The sequence below is a fragment of the Diuraphis noxia genome, unplaced genomic scaffold, assembly GCF_037042655.1.
Source record: "Diuraphis noxia isolate RWA-SAM2 unplaced genomic scaffold, SU_Dnox_SAM2 contig0001, whole genome shotgun sequence".
In the NCBI taxonomy this organism is placed as follows: Eukaryota; Metazoa; Arthropoda; class Insecta; order Hemiptera; family Aphididae; genus Diuraphis; species Diuraphis noxia.
Window position 1 is genome coordinate 71,633,362 of NW_028301711.1, and position 27,185 is coordinate 71,660,546.

The 27,185-nt window shown below is 26.8% G+C and overlaps 2 protein-coding genes across 2 annotated transcripts in view; both read left to right on the forward strand.

Annotated features, from left to right (window-relative positions):
* Positions 1-2,903: 2,903 nt before the first annotated feature.
* On the forward strand, positions 2,904-12,768 carry LOC107164618 (uncharacterized). The gene is made up of 5 exons (XM_089215044.1): positions 2,904-2,971; positions 4,836-5,085; positions 8,701-8,884; positions 12,398-12,453; positions 12,598-12,768. The coding sequence occupies exons 1-5, from the start codon at positions 2,904-2,906 to the stop codon at positions 12,766-12,768; spliced, it is 729 nt and encodes a 242-aa protein (XP_089071170.1).
* A 3,931-nt stretch (positions 12,769-16,699) lies between these two features.
* LOC107164619 (uncharacterized) overlaps positions 16,700-27,185 on the forward strand; it is a 34,159-nt gene continuing 23,673 nt past the window's right edge. Inside the window, exon 1 of the mRNA XM_089218241.1 lies at positions 16,700-17,396. The gene's annotated coding sequence lies outside the window, so the exon portion shown is untranslated. The remainder of the gene's footprint in view (positions 17,397-27,185) is intronic.

A 27,185-nucleotide genomic window follows, 5' to 3' on the forward strand; every position in this document is an offset into this window, starting at 1 on the left:
ACAAACTTGCTTCCATCTATCTCTGTCCTGCGCTATTGTTTCTCCATCTCGTATTCCAATCTCTGCTAAATTCTACTCCACTTTGTCAATCCACCTTTGTTTCGGCCTGTCAAGTGGTCTTTTTCCCTGGGGTTTCCATTTTAAAACCGCTTTCAGAAGACCATTTGACCTCCATACATGACTGGCCCATGCCATTCTCCTATTTTTTAATACTGCTACTATGTCTGGCTCTTTATATAATTGTTGTATTTCTATATTATTTCTTTTCTCGTATTGAAATAATATAGAAATACAATACATAAATTATTAAAGATTTTATATAATAATAATTATTATTATTATAATAAAATATATAAAAAAAAATACCTTAAAAATAATACTTAAATAATCATTTTTGAGATAAATCTAAATGAATATTACAAAAAAGTTACCTATTGTAAGGTTCAAATTATTATCATTATATAATTATCACAATGTGAAGACTGTTTTATCAGTTAGTTAGTTCCGAACACGGTCGGAAGGAACATTTCTCTAATAAATTAATAATACTCACTTTGTGTTTTATTTAATTATTTACACTATATATAATTTTATTGTTTTTATATTATGAATTACTTTGATCTATAAAATTATATAGATAGCCCTAAGGAAATTCCGAGAGGAGGGAGCAAACCCTTCAAATTTTCGCTGTTATTAGAATCAGAAAAATCGTAATATTAACATTATTCCAAAATAAAATAGATAGGATTAAAATTTATTTCAATTTCGTTACAATTAAAAACTACAAGCATTTGTTGTATAGGTACATTTTTTTTTTATGGTAGGTAGGTACCGATTGTAAAACCTAAAACATAGTCATAATATTTTTTGGGACTATTGTTTCTGTTTTTTGCATAGCTTTACGCAACTGCCCGAACTGCACTACCTATTGCGATAATATGCCAATATTATACTTACTATATTATTGTTTTAATATTACATAATAGGAATGGTTAAATAGCTGGCAACTATATAAAGCAAATTATACTAATACTATATATATATATGATTAGTAAATGACAGAAAAATATCAGTATAATATCGGGTCATCCGTTTTTATCTGTTATATTATATTGAATATTCCAATACATTTAAAAACAGTATTCAATTTTATTTAAACTATAGTATTCACTACACACAAGTAGATACAGATACTCAAATGATTTGTAAACCATGACGCTTCTTGCGATGTCAATTTCGTGTGTGCACCAGATACGAGAAAGTATTATTCTCTATGGTTATAGTGCGTCTTATGGATAGTAGATAATAGATAGTCTTACTCATAGATAGTATAAAAATTGATAGACCATTCCTGTATTAACAAAATTAGTTGTAGTGACCTGGAACTTAAGGTGTTTTATACACAGACTTATATTGAAATCTGTGATATAATATAATAAAATATAATTGATAAGACCTCTCGAAATCGAGACTATATAATAAAGGCTAATCGCACCATTCTTTATTATCTATGGTTCCATTATTGTTATTTAATCATGAATCCATGTTTTTTTAGTTGTGAGGGGTCCGGTCCGGTTTCCTTACAGATTTACAGACAGAGATGTGTTGAATATTATTAGAATTAAAATTTTTTAATAGGGATTTTCATAAATCTGTAAATGTTTGTATGTAGGATCACCTTTGCCCAACTTAGGAATTTTGGGGGAGGCGTGTTTAATTTTTTGATGGGACCCCAAAGTTAGGTCTTAGAAAAATCAAGTTCAGAAACTAAACGATCAATAATAACGTAAAATGTATCAACCTCCAACTTTCTTATCATGCAAAAGTTTGAAATTCCTTTTATTGTTCTATTCAAGCATTTTTTTTCCAATAATTTTTTCCCCACCAGGTAAAATATTAGTTGATAGTTCCTTTACTTTGTTTTAAAAATATATAAAATTTCTCTTTTAATGAAATAACGTAAGTTTTTGATACTTTTAATAAATTTACAGCTGTAAATAAATCTATTCCCGGTTGTTGAAGGTATTTATACTAGCACTGTTAACTGATTAACGTCTAACACAGTTAACTCACTAACTGTGAGTTAAACTATTGCAAACTACTTATTAAAATACTACTTAATTAAAATCCTATTATACGCATAAAATCATTGATATCACTAATAGCATAACAATTATAGCAAATAACATTTTGCTTTTCCAAAAATACATTTCCAACACTTTTAAAAATAGATATTGATGAATTCACTGTTATTAAGATAGTATGAGCGCAATTTATCCATTTTAGAAACCGAATTATGCAGTAGATGATTATTAATTTACTATTCTATTTATTCTTGCTCAATGTTGGCGCAATTTACAATCGATCACCTCGGCAAGCAATAGGAAAAGAATAGAGCATTGAGAAAATAGACAAAATGGTCTCCGGTCGTCGTCCATTATGGCCGGTACTATAAATAAAAGTTATAGATTATTTTAAAATGTAATTGTTGGTAGAGATGGCTTTTAAATGGGGTTTTGGATATTTCAAATATGCACTAATACTAATTGAATTAAAAATTCATCTTAAATTAACTTAAAAATGTTGATATTAGCATTTTATTGTGCACCTTACAAATTTTTTTTAAATTTTAAATATAATAACATTGTAATTTTCAAATATTAATTATATTTAATTAAGACGTTTAAAAAATTAGTTTTGTATAATATTTTTTCTAAATTGACAAAGCATGGCTAAAAACAATATTTTTAAATTAATTATTTTCCACGTTACGTACCTATGTATATTTTATTTTTATAAATAAATGATAATATAATATATAACAGTAATGTTTAAAAAATTTATCAACTAAAATAACTTAAAACTAAACTTTTAATTATTTTTTTTTTTTTATGAACCTTGAAATGAATTCAACACAATATCAAAAATGTTATACGGTGCCATCGTGCGATAAAAATACTTTAAATGAGACATCTCCAGAGCCGGTAAAATTTTGAACATTAGAAAGTCGTTACCTTATATTAATAACATTTATATAGAAATTTTATCAAGTAAAGAAAATAATTAAAAAAGCATTAATGTAAATTTCAATCATCTACAGTTATTCGTTTTTGAATTACAACTAAATAAAAAAATCGAGTGAAAATCCAATGTTGTAAACTTTTTAACTGTACCTAAACAAATTTAATTTTGGTAAAGACAGAGAAACTTATGAGGAATTTTCTATTAAATTCTTAAATCTTAAATAGAAAAAGAAAATTTTTTATGAGTTTTTAACTCAAAATAAATCGTAAATTTTATTTTTTTTAAAACACATATTGTAAAATTAAAAAATTTATATTCGTCACAGAAACTAAAAATCAACAATCAAAATAGTTAACCTAACCAAAATTTTAATCATTTTTTTTAAATTTATCTTGAAAAGAATTCACCACAACATAAGAAATGTTATACGGAGCCGACGACAGGAGATCAAAATATTGCATTTAAGACATGTCAAGAGCCGGTAAAATTATTAATATATTATATAATATAGTAATTTATAAGTATCAATAACTTTTAATTAGGATATAATTACTATAATATTATAACATATAAATTGTCATATATTTTATGAAGAATTTCTAAAAACAATAAAAAAAAATATTTTCTACGTTTCGTAGGTAAATAAATAACATTATACAATAGTAATATTTAAAAAAAGCAGTAAAGTGAATGCCACTCAGCTATACAGTAGGTTACTGATTTACTGTAATGGATAGTATTAAATTTGAATTCAATGATATAATAATGTATAGGTACGAAAAACGATTCTGAGCGGAGACGGTTTGTCAGTCTAGGACATTTTTTACTATAAGACAAACTTATGATCTTGTATCTTGTATTGAATTTTCATCTCTTAAATTTAAAAAGATGAATTTTTATGAATTTCTTAATCAAAATAATTTGCATATTTTCGTGATTTTTACGTAATACCTATTATGTTAAAATTCGATCTATCAACGCTTATAAAAATTGTGACTTGTATTTTTAATATTTTTTAACTAATCTTTTAAAAATATATTAGAAGTATTGTATTACATTTTGAAGCTTTTTTTACCAAAAAATTATATTTTATTGATATGTATAGAAAAAAACCAAAATTTAAAATGTCTATGAATACAGTAAAACCTCTCTATAATGAACCCTCTATTAAACGGAATCCTCCTTATAACGGAAAATGTCAATAGTCCCGATGCAAATAATATATGTAACTTCTACCTCTCTATGACGGAAAACTCTTTATAACTATATATATAACTATAGTACTATATGTTTGGTCACATGCGATTCCGTTATAGAGAGGTTTTAATGTATTTTAAATATTTAGGAAATTTTATCAAGAATAGATAATGCTAATATAAACTTTTAGGTAGTGAAATGTTCATGTACTAACAGTAATTTGTTTTTGAGTTACACAAATATCTAATATTAGTTTTCTTAAAAAATTAAAAAAAAAATGTTTTTGTTTTTCTTGCCGCTTTTGAAAACTACTGTGAATTCTAAACTTTGACCAATTCAATGCATCAACTAAAATCACTTTTTAATCATAAAAGCTACTTAAGTTGAAAATCAATGCCGTATTTCGACAACTTATCATGTACCTACACAGACACAAAAAAAAAAAAAATAATAAACATACATTGTAAAATCAATACATTCATTAATGGCTAGGCTTAGAATCTAAAATGCATCATACAAATAATTTAAAACCACTCAATTTTTTACATCAATCTTTTAATAAATTCATCACGATATTAGAAATCTTATCCGGAGCCGGAGACATCATTTAAGACATGTCAAGAGCCGGTAAAAGATCACTGCAAAAAAGAAGATTGTGGTTATCCAAAGCCTACAACTGAAACCGGACAATATCACAAATGTTGTGCTTTATCACCTGTTGCACCGACCCCTTTGGTCCGAATCGATTGTTGTGAAAAAGCTAGACCTTGCAGGAGCAATTTTTGTTCTCCAGTAAATGATGATTGTGATGACTTTGAATTGACACCATACGGAAAAGAATTCGTTCTAAGAACTGGAAGAATAGTAAGTGGACATATTTATAATATTAGCTTTCTTATAAAATTTAGGAACCTACAAATAAGTTTAAAAAAAAAACATAAATTAATGTAACATGTTTGTTAAATACTTTAAGCCAGACAGTAAAGCTTTTATTTGAGATTCTTTGTCGACTATTTAAGTGAATATAGTTATATTATAATAATAATATACTTATAGCTCTCTATACACAATAGCCGAAAATAAAGGTCCGCCAATGGACGTAGCAGTTTAGACATGGCTGCTTAGAAAAAAAATATAATAAATCAATCAATATAAATTTAAGTTCTGAAAATTAATAATTAAAAAATAGTTATTCATATTATTTATATTTATTATAATTTGTAAAAATTAATTTAAAATATCTAAAAACGTTATTTATTATTATACACCAAAACACAATATCAAAAACAGTTAGTTTTCAAATTACTTATATTTACTATTACGCAATTGTAATCAAAGTTTAGTAATACATATTCTTCTTCTTCTAGGGCTTATAGTTATATCAATCATCCATTTACAACCATCGTCGCTACTCGCATATAACGCACTCTTTCGTCTTTCCCTATAAAATTCTACTTCCCTAGCCATCAATGGATTCTTCAGGGTTTTCTTAACTGTATTGTACCATCTCTGCTGAGGTCTACCTTTTGGTCTTTTTACCGTTGGATTGTTTTCCGTGACATTTTTAATGAGTGATCCCTTATCTCGCCAAACGTGTTCTACCGTCCTGCCCATTCCAGTATTTTCCTATCTGAAAAATGTTGTAGACTCAGGTTATTGAACAGTTGTAATAGGTAATTTGATACGGTAACTCTCCGAATCATTACTATATACCGGTCCATTTATTTTCTTGAGCATTTTTCTTTCGAAACTATGCTTAACTACATCTTGCATGCGTGTGTTATGATAGGTCTCAAGTATGTATAGTAGAGGCATTGTAATACATATTAATGAAGTGAAATACTTTATGTGATTTTCACGTACAAAATATGATAAAACTCAGTAATGCATGATTTGCTAATATTCAATTAAAAACTATAGTCTTTAAGCTGGTGCGATACGATACAATACAATACCACTATATAGTTGTATCACGACTAAATAAATAATTATGATCACAACTTTGTAAATTGTGATATGAATACAACCTTTGTCTCAGCTATCGCGAGATTCTCCGCTGCTATTATTATTCTATTAACATTTTTGACCAATGAAATGTGGAGGACTACAATCAATGATGCGTATAGAAAAATGTTGTGTTTATATACAGAATAGTGGGGATATGAGCAAACCGGACGAAAACTGTTTTTTTTTTTACTTTTGACTATTTATTTAGTCATGAGTTGTATTATGAAATTTATATATGAACCAGAACTAAATCTAGAAAATAAATTAAATAAATTATATCATATAGTATACCATATAATGATTTTTATACGTAGAATCACCCAAAGTTTTTCATTTAATTTAAATTAATATTTAATTATTTATTTTTACACTTTACATTTTTATTTTAAATATTTAGGTACATACTAATTTATAAGGTGTGAATACGTTTTTTAATTTTTTAATTTTAACACAAATTTATATATTATTATTTTTAATTTTGGCGTCCAATCGTCCTCACGTCTAAATGGCTATGTCCATTCTTTAGATCGACAACTAACAACAACCATGTATGGTAAAAGGCTGTGGTACAATTAGGTAAAGGGTGATGTTGATATATATTTAAATTTTAAATAACTGACCGTTTTCAATAGTCTTACTTCTTATGTAAAATAATTATAAAAGTTTTAAATAAGTTTAATATCGTTAAAATACATTTTTGGTTTCAGCCTCCCTCTAATCTCTAACAACAATTGCGCCTATACCTATATGCAATAAAGAGTGTGACAATTGGTTGGTTGTAGTGAGTGTAGAATTATAATAGAGAAACTATTATCCTCATGTAGGTAATAGCTGGTGCAGCGAAGTATAAACTATTTTGTAAAATACTAATTATCTAGGATACAGCATTAAATAATATAGTGTATCATCAATTATAATTGTAAATTTGTATATAATATTATTTAATACATCTTATTTTAAATGATGACAAGGAGGTGATTAAAAAAAAATGATTGACTCTTTTTCATTCGCCATTCCCGAAGTCCCGAATTTGCGGCGCACGATTCCACACAATATACCTTTTTACCTACCAGATTTCACACATTTTCGTAATGCAAAAGATTTTTTTTATTTAACCCAAATTTAACACGATTCCGCATAAAAATTGTTGCGGCATTACTAGCTATGAGGAAAAATAATTATGACAATAAAATAAAATAAATAATTTAAAATAAATTTTAGAGAAAAATGTTTTCAATTCTGTCGTGAATAATATTCTAGTTTAATTTGAATGCATAAATATTAAATATACTATATACACTACTGTTGAAATAAAAATAAAATAATGCAATAATAGTCAAGTTTTTAAAACATTACTCATGAATTCATGATTAAATTAATAGGTATGGTCACAACTTTGTGATACGCATACCACCCTTGCCACGTCTATCGCGACGGTCTCCGCTTCTATTATATTCTACTAATATTGCTGACCAATGAAATGCGGAGAACAAAGAGCAATGGTTTTGTATTGTATAGAATAGTGGGAATACGCGCAAACCGGACGAAAACAGTTTTTTTGTAATCATACCTATTTATTTAGTCATGACTCATGATATTACTAACCTCACGACCATCAAGAATGTCCTAGGTAAGTGAAATCTGAAAGCAATTATTTTTACGTTCGGGAAAACAGATAAGACTTCTTTATGTGCAAATATTTCAAAGTCCAAGTGTATTATTTTTATATTTAATATTTTATCGCTGATTTTTGTACAAAGTTATCGAAAATAATTCCATAAATCAATGTAAGTATTTTTAGTTTTGTCTTTAAAAAAAATAAATATACTTGTGGTAAATAAAATCCATTTTCATAACAATCATAACAATATATTGTGTACAGCTGTAAAAAGTACTTACGTGAATGTAAGTAATTTTATGTAATTTTCGTCACAAAATAATTCTGAACAAAACTGAGTCAAGAAGTTAATACTTTGAATAGTCATAAGGCGAACAAATTTTTTTTAATTATTCATTTTAAATTCTAAACTCACACACAATTTATAAGTCAACAGGTAACAGTTAAACACAATGTGATCGCAATAATATTATATAGGTACGTACGAACGGGTATCGAACAGGTACCTATATATGTGTGATACACTGTAGACTATTCAAATAAAATAGTACTTAAAATATGTTTTATAATGCAATCTGCAACGCATTAGTTTTGTGCGAAATTATGTAATGCGGAATCGTCAATCGTCGTCCCGAATAGCTCATGAGTCATGATGCAGAACTAGAATTAAATGTGAATACCTAATTATATTATGTATAATAGCTACCCCGCTTATTTGTATATCTAGGTATATAATTTGATAAGTATATATTAATCTATATCACGATTAAAATTAAAATAATTGTCAAACAGTGCCTTAAACTAACTGTACAGTCGCTACTTAGCAATAAATGATAAAATCAGTTGTTTTTCAGATTCATAATTGTTCATGTGTAAAACTCAACGGCCTACAAGATTCGTGTAAACATGCTGGTTGCTGCACTAGAATAGGTTGCACGGACATTCCATTTCCAAATTGCTTACCAGCACGTTTGTGGAAAAATGAATACATCTGCAAAAATAAGAAAAAACCCAAGTCTTGTCCAGACGTATCTATCAGTAGTACCAATAAAAACTAAAATATCATAACAACAATTTAATTTGACTTTGAAAATCAAATGCTATAAAATTATTTTCGACTACTTAATATTGCTTAATTATGTTCGTTTACTATTGTCTGTTTTACAATATCAAACCTACGTGATAAGCCTATTTAAACATATCGTTTTATGATAGATTTTTTGCGTTCAATAATTACGTAATAGAAACAAAAGAAATAATTTGATTACAACATTTATAGTATTATATTACTATCTTATGTTTTTTTTTTCTGAATAACGTTTCTTTATTTCTATGTCACAGAGGCAAACATCGTTTAAGTATCATGAGCTATTTAGTTTTGTATTTTAAAAGTTACAGTGCATAGAAAAACTTCGTTGTGAAATGGTATAAGTACAGGCCATACGTTTTTTATCGTTCTGAACTATCAGGAAAATCATTCAAAATAAATTAATCAAATAGGTAACATGACCAAAAATATTTGAGAGTGGCAAAAAAATAAATGTTGATATATTACATTTTGACGAATTTTCATAATATAATTTTTTATTCACCATAAAATTTTCAAAATTTATATTCAAAAAAAAGCAAAAACATTTTCAACATTTTATCATACGTATAAAAAATGGTCATATAAATGATTAGTAAAATTTACAAGTATCTACCTATCTTATAATCTATAATATTGTTATCCTCTTTTGAAATACAAAAAAGAAACAAAATCAACTGGCATTGCTTAAAAATTCCTGTTGTTCCTTAATTATTTTGCCTATGTATTTTATAAGCTACTTAGTATCATATACTTTTGTGCTCCTCTTCCTCCTCTTACGACCCCCTCGCCCAAAAGTTTCTTAGCAAATATTTAAATTCACTTCACTACCAGAAAAAATGCTATATCTAATCAAAATTGGAAACATTTTTACTACTTTAAAAATGGGTTTCGGGTACAAAATAAATCACTAACATCATTGTAAAATCAATAAATTCATCGTTTCATTTAAAATGTACAGCCTATTTATTTTTAATGTTACATATACATTAATAATAGAGAAAAATATATTTTCATATTAATTTGTAATGTATACACAATTATTGCAACGTATATACGCTATCGCTTTACGTCATCAGTATATTATCTGTATCGAGTGTATCGAATCTTACAATTTTTAAGGAGTTGTTTATAGGCAATACTAACATTTCTTACAAGCGAATAATTATGGAACATTGTGTGGGTGTAGTGAATAAAAATTATTGTTTGTAGGAGGGTATAAGATATGATGTGGTTATAAGAGAAGACACTTATTTTTTCATATTTCTAATTTTCAATTTTTTTTTTTAATTTTCATTCAATCATCTAACATAACATAATCAATATTGATCCAAAGATACGATTTTGACAAAAATATTAGGACATCCTAAAATGCATATTTTAGATCCTATATAGCTAAAAAAAATTGTTTTGGTTTATTTTTCTAAAGAAGCTTTATTTACCATAATAGTAAAAGGTTAGTAAGATCTTAAAACTATAAAAGCTTTTTATGACTTAAATATCTGACTAGATAATTTGACCGAGCACAAATTTGTTGTGTATGTGGTGGCTGCAGAAATATTATTTACATGCACCGACACGTTGGAATATAAAACACAATATTTTGGACCTCAGTATCTATTTGTATATCAAATTTATGCTAATTATGTCATACCATAGCGACGAACATTAAAATAATAACGTAAACCCGTAAACCATTTATTATTTTTTTCGATTTTATATTTTAAGAGCACCCCCTTCTAATTATTTTTATTAGAACGTTTGTTAAAATAATATTATTGTAATTTTGTAAGTCTTTAACAATGATGTGCTTAAGATTCTGAGCAGCACGATGAATGTATTGATTTTACAATGATGTGTATTTTTTTTTTATTTGTATGTAAGTGTTCAATTTGTGTACCTACATGATAAGTAGTCAAAATAATTATTCGATGTTCAACTTCAGTACCTATCTTTTTCAGTGAACATGTGAAACTAGTTGATACATTCAGGAAATAATGCATTTTGGTATAACTCTAGAACAAATTATCGTAGATACAAGAAATTTTCACTGAATGTTTGTATTAGTATTTTCTTTACATATTTTTATATTTATAAGCATATCGAAATTTTGAGAATTATTAGATTTTTTAAAATTAATATCTATAAAACAATTTTTGCTCGGTCAATAAACTTTAAAATGTAATTCAAAGTTCCTTATAAGTTATTAGTGGAAATTAAAAAAATTTGGACGTAAATCCATATAATTTTTCATTAACGTCTAAATTTTGAATTTCGACGAAATACGCAAGAAATCTAGAAAAATTGCTAATACTATTTTGAGTTAGAAATTCATAAAATATATAATATATTTATATACGAATGCATCGTGTATTTGCGTTAATAATTGTTTTCCCAATAAATGTAACTAACATTATTAAACGATACGCGTTCACCGTTCGGTAATTGGACCACATTTTATCTACCTGCTTCGTATACAAGCACTATACTTATTTATTTAACTACTCAGAGATAGGGCCACAAATTAAATCTATATTTTTAAAGTTTACATGGAGATTAGGCCATAAATGTACAGTATAAAAATATACGAATATTTAATAATTATTTTTTCTTATAGTGATAAATATACAATTATTTTTTTTAAATGTTGCCGTATGCAGATTTCAAAAATTTAATATACTAAATGAGGTCAATAATTAAGAACATTTCTTTTCTATGGAGTAAATGAAAACGATCTGTATAATCCATGTAAAAATTGTTATCCCAATACTTGAAACTACAATTTTTTGTTTAAATAATATGATACCAATTTAATAAAATCAAATCTAATCTTTTTTTCTAATTTTTTTTATTTCATTAAAAATAGAATATTTTCAAACTATAGTTCGTTTCATTGCTTTTATTATTTTTACACTTCTAATTTTAATATACGCTTCATACAATATTAAAAAATCGTTGAAAATAATGGCCCAATCACCTTGTTATTTGTTATAAATGTAAAACTGTAGTGACTCATTACCGTAAACCGTTTTTAAAAAAGGTTAACTGTGGCCCAATTCCTGGACGCCCTAAACAATGAGTCCCGAACGTACCTACATTATTATATTTTACCATCTGTAAATAGATACCTGTATTGTCCTATTTATTTATAGTTAATACATGTATATAGTTAAACCATTCATGTAATAGTGGTGGCTTGATACTATAGTATATTAATGTTTAATTTTTCATGTACCTATGATAAAAATGCCCTCCCCCCCAACCTTCTTTGAAAATTAAATCTTAATACAAATTTGGAAATTTAAAAAAAACAACTGCATATTGAAAAAAGTGATTATAAATATTGATTGATAATATATAATAAACAAATTTAATACATTGTTTGATGTATTTAGTATTTACTCATTTACGTTTTTAAATATTATTTATTTAAATTTACATTTTATTTAATAATTGATTCATAGGTAAAAGATTCCCAAAATATAATGAAAGTAAACCACATTTTGAGAGTGTAAACTTAGTAAAACATTTTCTAACCAAAAAGTCCATTGATAAAATAATTTCTGTTGAAAATGAAAAAATAAAAAACTAAGAAAAAGTTTGTTATTGAAAAAATAGTCTAATTTTGAGTCAAATTTTTAATGTTGTTAAATTGTTTGGAAAGTTGACTCTTCCTTTTAGCGGCCATGATGAAAGTTCTGATTCTAGTAACAAAAGTGTTTACAAAGAATTCATTCAGTTTTTGGAAAATAATGATGACAGTATTTTGGTATATCATTCAAAAAATTCATTTCATGATCATCTTCGTACTGAAATTCAAAATGAAATATTATAGGTGAAAGTATTAAAATTTGTATATTAAAAGAAATTATTAAATGTGGTTCGTTTTATATTTTAATGGATGAAACGTCATATTTTATCCCAGAAGGAACAAGTTTCGATTTTTGTACGGTATGTTAAATTTGTAAATCAAAATTATGACATTTGTGAACACATTATTGTTCTGCAAAAAACAATTAAAACTACTGGAGATACTTTAACTGAATTTCTTTTAAACGTACTAAGTAAAAATAATCTTTTAATTGAAAATCTTGTTGGCCAAAGGTATGACGGTGGAAATAATATGAGGGGTGCAACTAAAAGAGTACAAAGTCGAATTAAGGAAATCATTCTAAACGCACTTTAAACTCACTGTTTTAGTCACAATTTAAGCTTAATTTTAGTAAATTCCTTGTCTGGAAGGAGATACACATAGCTAGCAATTTCTTTGGCACAGTGAAATTAATATATTCGTTTATTGAAGATAGTCCTGCTCTAGATTCATATTTTTTATCAAAATAAAAATTATATGCACCAAAGTACTCTTCACTTTGTTGGACTGTCAAACACAAGATGGAATGCTAGGGCCAAGAGTTTAAAACGGATATGTGATAAACATTTTTTTAGAGCTGTTGTGGCTACCATAGAACATATACAAAACAGTAAACACTACATCAAATGCATTGCCGGTGCGAGCTTTTGCGGGGCCAGGGGCAGATTTTTTTCATGAGCCATAGACATTTTTTTTTATAAGAGAAAAAATGTTCTTCGCATGTCCTAGTTAGGTTATATAATAACACACAAGCCGAAACTGTAGATGGCAAGTGGGAGTTGTATTTAAAACTTGAAAAACAAAATTATGAGCTTACAAATCATCAAGCGCCAATATACAAGGCGCGAGGCCCCTAAAATGGCGGGGGCCTGGGCAGATGCCCCTTCTGCCCTGCCTTCCACCGGCGCTGATCAGATGGAGTGGTTAGAGGAACTTCAAATTGTTTATTATTAGCAATTAAGCAACCAACATTCATAAGTTCACTTTTTACTTTAACACCTATCTTAGAACTTATTGATGAAGTAAGTATTTCATTACAAAATCCCAAACTTGATTAATACTTCAGTTAGTATGATGAAATCATTAAAAAAAGAAATATAAAATTTGCGTGACGATAAAGCTTGAAATACATTTTTTTTAAATACTAAAAATTTTGTTGATTTATCAGATTTCAACATCTTCAACATTTTCAAAAGAAAAGTCGCTTCTACAATTTATGAAAGTCATTATACTCAACATGTAGACATTCGGGGTTATGATAATCTAAAAATTAATATGTACTCTCCTGTAATAGATCGAATGATACAAGAACTAGATTCAAGATTTCCTGGGAGTTTAAAAGACTTTGCATTTCTTGAACTCAAAAAGATGTTTACATTAGAGTCTAAAAAACGCATTTTAGATTCTGCTAAAAGATATCCTCATTTAGACAGTGATAGATTGCTGTCACAATATAAACTAAATTGTAATTGTGTTTTATACACAAACAATTCTTGAAGTTCTTAATAATATTAACCCGGATTATAAAAATATCATTGAGATATATAAAATATGTTTATGCTTGCCTATGACAACAGCTTCCGTGGAGAGAAGCTTTTCTAAATTAACCTTTTGTGTTACACAAACACATTTTTTTTTTAAATGTTAGATAAAAAGTAAATTAAGAACAATAATTACAAAAGAAAGACTGAGTCGTTGATTTTAGTATACATTGAAAAAGAAATTTTAGAAAACTTCAAATCCAAGACTTTCGGGACAATTTTGCTGAAAAAGGTAGGTACATGAAATTATATGTGTTGTTATTAGTGTTTTTATTATTTTCTCTTACTAAAATTATTTATTAATTATTACCTATATACTATATATTATATTGCGTATTTGACTTAATATAATCCTTGATTAAAATGAACAATTTTGAAATTCCCCCCCCCCCAAGTTAAATTCATAGCTACGCCACTGATAATGGCGGATTTATAAAAATGCTCTTAACTCGAATTACGTAATACCTACCTATGTTGGTACCCAAAACCCAATATTATATAGTAGCTACTTAGCAAGAATACATAATAATCAGCCATATTTAGTTGAACTAGATTAGTTATTAGTTTTTTCGACATTAAATATGCTCAAAACCTGTATAATTGTATAGGTATAAAAGAAAATTGTAGGTAGCAGAGTTAACTAAAAATGTCACGTATGTAGCATACCTTCTTAACAAGTAATAATTTACCGGCTGTCGGTACTATTTTTACAATGCATGACATAATAATATAGGTACCAAGTACCTGCGTCGAGTTAGAATATTCTTATAGAAAAGATACGCGGTTGGATTCAATTTGGGTGGGTTACAATCTTCTAGTGAACGGTGGACCCGAACTCAAGAGTAGATAAGATCGGTTAGGTAGGCCCAGAAGTAATTTTATCGACTTAATGTGATTATGTGTGTGACGTCGGATTGAGAAATTCCTTGTTTTATATGACTTTATTAATGGAAAAATTTATCAAGTGTAATGTGTAGGTTCTTTTTTTTGAGGGGACACATTTTAAAAATGTTAACGTAGTTAGCTTGGTGTTCAATAATAATATCACATATTTATATGATAAAGTGGTGATTTAAAATGCGATCTACCGCTGAAAATGCGGTCTACCAGAATAGACGTGGTTATTATACTAAATTTTAGTATTTCAGAGACTAGCACGGATAGGCATATGTGGTATAAATAAAAATATTAACAAATATTAAATAATTATGTGGTACGGTACGACCCGTCGCTAATGAGGCACGGGAAATTCATCCATACTCGAATATAAAATAATAATAATAATAATAATACCTAATTGATATAAAATAGTAAAATACAAATAACAAAATGTAATACTATGTAACTAATGAATATATAATATTGAAAATTTATATAATATTACCACACTATGATTTTATAAAAATTAAAAACAACAAAAATGTACATGCAATATAGGTTATAGGTGTATAAAATATCAAAAAAGTATAATTATTATTTATTGGGTAATTTGGCAAACTTTTTTTTTACACCGGAAAATTTCTCTAACTTTTCCTTGTTCATTTCTTTGATACAGTTTTACGTCACTACCACATTAAGTGTTTTTGTTATTATTAAATATTATTATTATTTTTATTAAACAAATTTTGTGACATTGTTTCGGACAAAGTAACAGACCATAATCTTGCAAGTATTTCACTCGAGGCTTCAGTTAAAAAAATTTTCTGTAAAAATTAAAAAAAAGTGTTTCACCACAAACGACACTATAACGACTAACATGTTATTAACTGTTATATGATAAAATATAAATCATTATAAAAAAATAAGATAAAAGTGATAAAACATAATATTATATTAAATTAGTAATAAACTAATAAATAATAATGATGCGGGATTCCCTACTATAGGTAGGTATAACACATACAATTGGTAGACCGCATACTATACTCATATTTATAGTTAGGTAGTACGCAAAAAACAGGTAGACCGCATATTGGGAGATAGCCAAATTTTTTACACGATTAACTTCATAATAATAAACTTACTATAAATTAAATTACAACATAGGTATTATTATTCATACTAATACCTTTACCATTGATTTATAAAGACCAGTATTTGTAATCAATGCTTATTGCTTATATTATAAATCGGGGCAATGAAAAATAAGCGCTGGCTCCCGAGACCCTTTATTTATAACCGCCCTTCTTAATCACAACGACTCATAACATAGCGCAGCTGTCGTGCTGCCCCGCGCCGTACCTACCTATTGTATTTCCAAGATTGATAACCACTACTAACTGCCGCTTGGCGCATGACCGACAGCGTTCATTGTTCGTTGCCCCGAATATGAACATGGTCTCTGAAACAATTCGTAATATTATTATGATTACGGTACCGGTTAGTTAGTTCGATTTTCGATGTTCGTTAGTGAATTCCGAATGATAAAGCTCATTAAATTCTCAACGGCCGAACAATGCGGCGAGCGTGGATTGGCGGGAGTTTGGAACACGAAATGAAGAGACGTGGGTGTTAGCCGGGAGATTCGAATCTCATGTCGGCGCAATATTAATTTTCCGTCGGAATTTTCGGACCTTTGACCCCCCTCCCCACCTCAACACCTATAGTTCATCGCTGCGAAACACCGATTCGGTCATGACTGATCGTGAAAAATGAACATGGTTTCGTGACTCTTCTGCCTACACTGTGACAGCCTACGAATGATAAAACGAGATAATATTGATAGTGGTACATTCTATTGTTATGAAGGTGCATTGGACATTATATTGTTATATATGTATATAGTATTTGGGTATATACATGTATCGACAGATCGATAAACGGGCAACAGCGATGACGTGTCGTTTTACAAACATGTGTTTTCCGTAAAATTCTCGTTTGTCATAATATTGATCCAGCACCATACTTCAGAGTGCTTTGTACTTAATGTTTTAATGCTTGTTAATAATATTTAACTCAAGTTTGACTTTCAGTCTTCCCGGTGTGTATACTTACGCGTTTTATCATTTCGTGTTTTCAACAAATTTTAGATTCAGAAGTAGTGAAAGTCGTGTAAGTATCAATTATATCACATTTTATTATTTGTAAGAGATTTCCCATTCCCAACTAACACATTACATGACTACCAACAGGTATTTGTTTGCCTTCCCTCCACTTAAATTATAGAAGAGTAAACCCGCTTCTTGCGATAAATATTTTTGAAATGTTAATTGTTTGAAAAATACACTCTAAAATATTACATAAGTTATTTAGTTATTTAATTCTCAAATGTCCTCTTTCATAACGCCATGGAACACAATCATATATTATATAGGTAGTATAATATTATCTTGAACTTATTATTATCGATTTTTTTTTTGATTAACTGTATCAAGTATGCAACAAATGATGATATTATAAGCCTGTCACAAGTCAGAAGACCCAACAAAGATTTAAAGATGAATAGTTATTTTACCGATTTGATCCGGATTTATGCTATTTCTTAAACCAAATACACTTAATTGGTTTAATATAATCACTATTTATAACAAAAACTAACCAATCCTGCCTTTTGTTACATCTTGTGGCGTTCAACGCTATTTCAAATATGTAGTGGACACTACACTTGTGAAATAATGTAAGAGCTCGTGTAAGAGATAACTTTACCAGTAGACAGTAATAACTAAGAATTATTAATAATATGATCCATTCTCCATTTCTAATGATAGATTAAGATTCTTGATGCTAACCTTTCATAATATGTAATAAATAGTTACCTAAGTCTTAAATCTCCTATGTTGTTTGTCACTCTTAAATTTCAATTATTTTAGTTGTATTGGACTAGTTGTTACGTACTTTACTTATTAGTTATTATGAATAATCATTAAGTTTACTTACAGTGTTGCAAAAATCTTGTGCCTAAGGTAGGTACACACAAATTGTGATGCATATAAACACAAGTCATAAAGTTTGAAGTATAAACAGTTAAAAACGTTACTTTTATAAATATTTATAGGTATTAATTTTTAGGCAGTATAATAGTGTTTAGACGTTGTCCCATAGAATAAATCGATTTAAATTTCTGTAGTTAAACGTTAAACAATCGTTGAAACTAACCACTTACCATGAATATGATCAATATAAACTACCTAGAAATAACTACCTATTAAAATATTGGGTGTTATTACTTAGTATTATTTTTTTCATTAGTAATTTATTATTGTGATTAAATACTGCAGGCTTATTTATTTTTATTTGTTTTGATTTGCTTATTATTATTAAAAAAAAATAATTCAAAACCATTATGGCTCTTTTAGAAAATCAACATTTGCATAACTTATAACCCACTGGTCTTGCAATGTTCTATATGTTATTTTATAATTTTATAAGATAAACTGATAAACTGATAAAAATTAATTAATTCCAATCATCCAAGAGAAGTTTTTTTCCGAGGTATACTATAGTGCATGATAAATGGAAATCAGACCTAAAAGTCTAAAAGATATTATATTGGCTATGTTAATTTGATTATTGATTATCAATCATTCTGGACATTTTGTATATTCGGTAAATGTGGTTAATAGATAAACATTAGAGTAGGTTAATTTCAGTATTCAAATCCTTTATAAAAATTATAGTTGAACATTTAATTTCAAACGTTTGATTTCTTTAACAAAATAAAAAATAATAATATTTAGTTTCTTTTTGCTATACTTTAAATATTACGTTTTATATTACAATACTTAAAGATAGTTGTAACCTTGGTTGTCACATATAACACTGTTATGTATGTTTCATTTACATTTCATTTCATTTACCTCATTAATTATTTCATTTGTCAGTTTCAATTAGTAAAATTTAATTTATAGTTTATAACTATGTAGTACTAAATAAATAATCAAATTGATAAAACTAATATTTATTTATGTGTATACACCAACCGGCTTCTTCAAAAAGAGTTAGATAAATATAAGTATAATATAATTTTTATAACAATAATATTTTATAACTAGGAATAAGTGTTTAAGTATATAACTAGGTAAAGTAATATCAAAATGAGGTGAAGATCAAACTAAATTGGCAGACCGAAGCATTCTGTGCATGTGGTGGTTGTAGCTGAAGGAAATAGAGTGAGTGAGAATAAAAAAAGGAATATGATTACAGATATTGTGAGAGAGAACTTTGAATAAAATTTGAGATTAAAGGTCAGGTGCATCTATATAATTGTTGAGATAAATTGAGGATCAATATAATTACGGCATGAAGACATAGAAGGTATATTTAGAACACGGCTAATATTGGAATAGTTATGATTCGATGAAGGTAATTTAAGAATAAAAGCAGCATACGATAGAAATTTATGTTGAAAACGCTCAGAACGTAACTTATCCTTAGCAAGGTAAGGGTACCAGACTGAGTATGGCCAGTATGGGTCAAACAAGAGCTAAATACTAAGAATGGAGACACTTTACTGATGATAAGGACCTTGTATTATGTTTAATAAAACCAAGAATCTTTAGAGCACAACGCGTTATTACAGCAATGTGTTGGTTAAGAAAGAGAGTAGATGAGTCATAAATACCAAGATCTTTAATAATTGGTACACGTTGTAACTGTGAGTTATTAAGTACATAGGGAAAAAGTAAAGGTTTCTAGATCAAAAGATAGAGATAACACTACTCTCGCTAACATTAAGAGAAAGACCTAAGTTTGATACCCATACAATAAATTGATTAAGTTCATCTAATAGAATTAGAATATTCTTTCAAATTTTAAATTTGTGTTATGAAAAAGATGTGTATTATGATAATTGATCAGTAGTATTATAAAAAAATGTCTTGGTATTTTTTTCCTCCCATTAACCCTTTGATAAAGGATTCAAAATTAAAATTACAGACATTAAACTTGTCTAAGTGGCTAAATATTTCAAAGTACACAAAACAAAAACCAAGTTTATGAATACTTGAATAAATATAAGAATTATTTATTCATTTTTAGTTTATTCCATTAATAATGAATATAAATGTATGTACTTATTTAATCAGGCAGATATTTTAAAATAGTTTGATTCGGTAATCATCTGAGAACATAGAGATGAGGAGTTGAATATTTTTATCCATTTTGGGCCTGTTATAAAAATAATATATTGATATCAACAAATCAGAGGCATATTTGAATGCCTAATATTGCCAACATATTTGACTTCAAATAATGATAAAACCAAATTTCAAGTTTCCTAGAGTTAAATCTATATTATAAATAATGAATAGCACATTAAAAAATTTTTAAAGTTTGTTCAACTTTTGGATTCAAATAATTACTATAGTTTTGAAATAAATACATAGAACTATATATTATTGAACAATCTTGTAATATATTAAATTATTTTAGGCCATACTGATAAAGCTTTGCAATTTAAAATGTATGAATAAACAAATGACTAAGTAATAACTAATAAGTTTCTTATTGTAAATCCAATCTTTACATTGTATAATACATCATGTTCAAATTAGCTATTGAGGATGCAACAGATGATGTTTCTGGTAAGACTAATAAAATATAATTTGAAGAAACCATATTCTTATAATTTACCTACATTTTTTTTATAGTAATAATAGGTATAGTTTAAATCATAATTTTTTTTTTTTACTTAATTAATAAATACACAATCTATACGCAATCGGCACAATAAGAGTATGAGCTAATGACAATGACAATATAATGAAATTTTGAATGAAGAAGCCACCCACCGTTGACACTTACGTCTTTAATTATTTTGTTTTAATTTTAATATTATTATTTTTTTATTTTAAGTAGGTCTCTGCACCATTTACGCTTAAGGCAACGAGGAGGGTTACCAGGAATGGTTAATGAAGCTAGATTTTTTATAAGTTCGTTTGGATGAGAGTAGTAATAAATGAATATTCTTGTATTCTTAAGATATATTTATCTTAAACCAAGCTTTGTTCATATGTTCATTAAGAGGCCAATCTTCTTATATATTGTTTATTTGTGTATCAGTATTTATAAGAAATTGTCCACGAACGAGAAATATTTCTTGCCATTTTATCAAAATGTCTTTCTAAAGGTTTAACATTATATTGGAGCCATCTTTTAATACGTAGTAAATTCTAGTCTGTAAGATAGTAAATTAAGATTAAAATAGTTGAATAAATGAATAACATTTTGTCTTTAACCTATAACTTCAAGAGGCAATGACATAATATGTTGTAAATTTTTAGAATTGCTAGAAGATACAACTTTTGATTTAAAATTTATCTTGGGTCAAAGGTCGTGCTTTCATAAATTTACTATTGTATTGTGGTACTTCTGATACGAGTACAATACTCCTTTTGGTTTTTGTTTATTGACGTTCAAATAATATGTTTCTTGTAATACAAAAATTATGAACATTTAAATATTATTTACTAACCTTTCTGATTTAAAAAACTATAATATAAGCTGGTAGTTCAGGTGATTTGTGTGATGCATTTATTTTATGTTGTATGAACTATTGAACTACCTACTCAACAACTATATCTGCCAATGTTTTCCTAAACCCATCTGTAAATTTGCTGTAATTTTAGATTCTGAGCGGAGCGATGAATATATTGATTTTACCATGATGTGTGTTTTTTTTTTTTTTTTGTGTCTGTCATCACGTTTTGGGTCAGTAAAAATGCTTCGATTTTTGACTTCAGCACCTCGTTCGATCAGAAAGTGAATTTAGTTGGTACTTTGGGGGGTCAAAAGTAAAAAATTCTTAATACTTTTCTAAATAAGTGAGAAAAACAAACTAAAAATTAAGGGAAAAACGGATGACCACAGATACATGAAATTTTCACCGAATGGTTATATAAGTATATTCTATCCACCATGCAATTTTCAAAAATGTTTGACTTAAGTTGAACTATTCATAGGCATTTCAAATTTTCGATCATTATTAGTTTTTTTTAAATTAATATCGATAAAAATTTATGTGTTTGGCAGAAAAGCTTGAAAATTTAATACAAGGCTCTTAACATATTGTTACAATAGCAGTTGAAAAATAAAATGTAAATCATTATAATGATTCAAAGTTTGAATTTTGACAAAATCACGAAAAATCACGAAAATTCACAAATTATTTTAAGCTAGAAATTCATAAAAAATTTTCTTTTTAAATCTAAGATTTAAAAATTTAATACAAGATTCCTTACAAGTTTTTCAATCTTTATCACAAATAAAAATTCCACCGGAAATTCAAATTAAATTTTTATGAGCATTTGAAATTTAAATTTTTACATCATTGGATTTTCACTTTTAGCGATTTCCTTATTTTGGTGTAACTCTAAAACAAATTACCGCAGATACTTGAAATTTTGACTGAATGTTTATATAGGCGTTTTATATATTTGATAAAATTTTCAAAATATTTAAATTTGTTTTGAGCTGTTTACTGACATTTTATTTTTTCAACTTTTTTAGTTTTTTTTTCTATAAATATCGATAAATATTTATTTGTTCGGTAGAAAAGCTTGAAAATTTAATACAAGGCTTCTAACACATTGTAACAATAGAAGTTAAAAAATATTAAAAATTCGTAGGCACGATTTTTTTTTATAAGCATTTAAAGTTCAAATTTTGACTAAATACGTAAAAATTACGGCAATGTTCAAATTATCTTAGATAGAAATTCATAAAAGTTTTCCTTTTTAATTCTAAGATTTTAAAATTTAATACAAGGCTCCTAACATATTTTTACAATAGCAGTTGCAAAATAAAAGGAATACATAGTCACAATTTTTTTTTATAAGCATTCAAAGTTTGAATTTTTACAACATATGTAAAAATCACGAAAATTCGTAAATTATTTTATGCTAGAAATTCATAAAAAATTTTCCTTTTATATCTAAGATTTGAAAATTTAATACAAGGCTCATTATATATTTTTACAATAGCAATTGAAAAACAAAAGAACTATATAGTTACAATTTTTTTTATAAGCATTTAAAGTTCAAATTTTGACTAAATACGTAAAAATTACGGCAATGTTCAAATTATCTTAGATAGAAATTCATAAAAGTTTTCCTTTTTAATTCTAAGATTTGAAAATTTAATACAAGGCGCCTAACATATTTTTACAATAGCAGTTGCAAAATAAAAGGAATACATAGTCACAATTTTTTTTTTAAGCATTCAAAGTTTGAGTTTTGACAACATATGTAAAAATCACGAAAATACAGAAATTATTTTAAGCTAGAAATTCATAAAATATTTTCTTTTTATATCTAAGATTTGAAAATTTAATACAAGGCTCATAATATATTTTTACAATAAAAATTGAAAAATAAAAGAAATGCGTACCTAGTCACAATTTTTTTTTTTACAAGCATTCAAAGTTTGAATTTTGACAACATATGTAAAAATCACGAAAATTCGGAAAATTATTTCAAACTAGAAATTCATACAAAATTGTCTTTTTAAATCTAAGATTTGAAAATTTTTAATAATCTATAATATATCCTAGACAGATAAACCGTCTTCGCTCAGAATCGTTTTTTGTATACAATGATATAATATCATTGGAATCAAATTTAATTCCATCCATTACTGTAACCCACTTGTAACCTACTGTACAGCAGAGCGACATACACGACATACCCGCTTTTTTATAATATACCAATATTATATTTCCAATACCAAATTTTGTTTAAAGAGCTTATATTTGGATCTTAAATTATTAATATTAATTTTCCAATCTTAATAAATGTAAACCTATTGATTAAAATGAATAGTATTAATATATGAATAGATATATTTCTGTAATAAACATGTAATTATGATTTATCATATTATGTTTGTATAAATAAATAATAAGACATAGAAATATTTTAAACTGAAGAAGTAAACTATACTAATCATCTAAGTCATAAGTTTATTAAAAATTAATTTCTTAAGTAACTAACTTTTTAGCTACCTAAGTACATCACAATTTTTAAACATTAATAATTTTTTTTAGGTTTGTTTTAAATTAAAAATGAACTTGCATGTTCCTTCATCATATTATCACTACATTTTTGGTAGATAAAAACAGAGCAAAAAAAAATTCAGGCAGTACAATAAAATTATTAGAACCATCTAAATAGTCATGCTAAAAAAAAGTTCATAATAAAATAAATAATATTATTATAATATTAAAAATAATTTTAAAGTTATATAATAAATTAATCTCAAATTCAATATAATGATAATGACCTTACTAGTTAACTTACAACTATTTTGTTTTGCCATAAACGTAAATGGTGTTCAATATTATTCTTTCACTAAACTTATCCAATGGACAAATGGTATTTAAATAATTTCCATTAATATATTTTAAGCTTTTTATTACTGTCCCATGATCTAAAAATCAATTATAATTCCAGTTTTGTATAATACAATATATAGCTGAACATTGAACACATTTTTGTATTTTTTTTGCGTTTTAAAACTTACATTATTGTAACACCAGTTAGGGAATTCTGCTGAATATAAATTTGCTGTAATGCATATTAGACTAATAATATTAATATATCATTCAATACCAACGGTGGCGTAATTACAGCCACCCTCACCATTGACTGTGTTTATGTTAGCCATTATAGCCATATATTATAATTGGTAGTAAAAAATATTGAAATATTGTCTAGTAAACATATTATAAGTAATTCTTATCAGAACTTAAACCCCTTAAATATATTATCTGTATAATATTCCTTCTTATATACTCTTGATTAAAAGGATCTGCAAATGTTATTTCTGTGTTAAATAATAAAATATTATATTGATATGTTTCATGTCACATAGAATTAATATTTAAAAACAGTTATAGCATATTTTACAGTAGGAAAACATTGAGAGGACGCTACACCCGTATGTTATCTTAGTCTTACAAGTGCGTAACGTAGCAAATTTTACGTTAAGCAGATCACGTTTAACCCCGTTAGTTTTTATAAGAAGTAATTTCACTCTAAATTTTAACTTCTTATAATAATTAAAAGTAAGATTATTATCTAGGTCTTGGGCTTTTCATTATATTTTAATTTTAATGCGAGTTATGAGCTTTTTTAAATCCTAAATTGTTTGTATATCTTAAAATACTCCTAACTCGCAAAATATTTAAAAAAAGCCCTTGGTATTCTCTAGCCTCTAGATAATAATCTTACCTTTAATTTTTACATGTAAGACGAAGACAACACATGCGGATATAACGTCCTCTTAATTGTGAATTAATCACGCTGCCTGGGTTAATAAATGTAGTTAGGTGGTAGTCTAGCAGATTCCCGTGCACTTCGTTGCTTGTTAAAAATACCGATTCTATATGATTCAAAATGTTTATTTCGTCGTTTATACAAGGCTATTAGTCATATCAAAACTTCCCGCGACAAATTCCCTTGGATTTACCTTTTATTAATCTGAATCAAAGATTTTTAACACAGTCATTTAAAATACAGAATTAAAATTATTTGTTTATTATTATATAACGGGCACAAGGCCCAAATTCGCAATTACAGTTTACATACATTTAAATAATCTAATATATAGCAACAGTAATTAAAAATATCGGTTAATATAACTAAAACATTTTATATTATATTCAGTTATAATATTTTATAGCATTTTTAGCTTTGTAAAAGTGATACAATTTTTAAAATTGGTACCTAATAAGAAACGCTAATTTCTTATTCGTCTATACTAAATTTTATAACCAATAGCAGCCATATAATAAACAAAAAACTATACTATTATATACATTTTTTTTGTTTTTCTACGACCGCGCTAACCGAGAAAATTACTGAACGGATTTGGCTGAAATTTTTTACTGTTATATCCGACACTGCTGAAGGGTTTAGTACCACTTTTGTCAATAAAAAAAAGCATTAAGTTCATAGAAAATCAAAAACAATTGTACCTATATTATCTTTGTATATATATAAAAATGGAACCAAAAATGAAAAATGTATAACAATTTATCAATTGAGAACGGCTGGGCTGATTTGGCTCATTCTTTTTTCTTTGGGTTTGTAATTGTTAGGAGACGAGGGTTAGAGGACGAGCGTCTCGGGAGCAAAATTGCGCATCCAATCGGAATCGTTCACATTTCTTATCATTCTTTATGAAAATTATTAAGTGATATAATTATCATCATTCATACCTACAGATGTTATACTTATCATATATTTGAATTATTATATATAATATATAAAATATATAATAAACGATAATAGAAATAAATTAAATATATGCAAGTATATTTGCATATTCATGCCTGCGCTATTATGGACTACCTGCAATTGTGGAATTTCCTTTCAATTTATTTCCACATCATATTGAAATTGAAAAATTGAAATTTTTTTTTACGAGTGTCTAGAGACAGCCCACGAGCAAATTTCTTATAAATTATTATATCGTAATTTCTTATCAAATAACCTAATATTAATTTTATATTATGCATGACAAAATGTTATATTATATTAAAATTAAAATAATAATAAAAATAAATTTATAAATCAATTGTAATAATTTAAAATACATAAAATATTGTTTTCGAAATAATTGTAAAATTGTTCTAAAATAATAAGTATTAATAATACAATTAATACATTAATAATTAACAAATAAAATAATTATAATTAACATACCTATTATTATATTTTATTTTCCATATGCATGCTCAAACTGTGAATCCATATGGACGTAAGGAGTCCCATATTATTCGTTCAAGTCTATAATTTCTATAATTTATCAATATCTATAATTTGTTTTTTAACGTTTAATGTTGGTTTATTTAACCCTTGTTCTTCGGGTAATTTTAAACGAAGTTTTTTAGTAGAAAAAAAT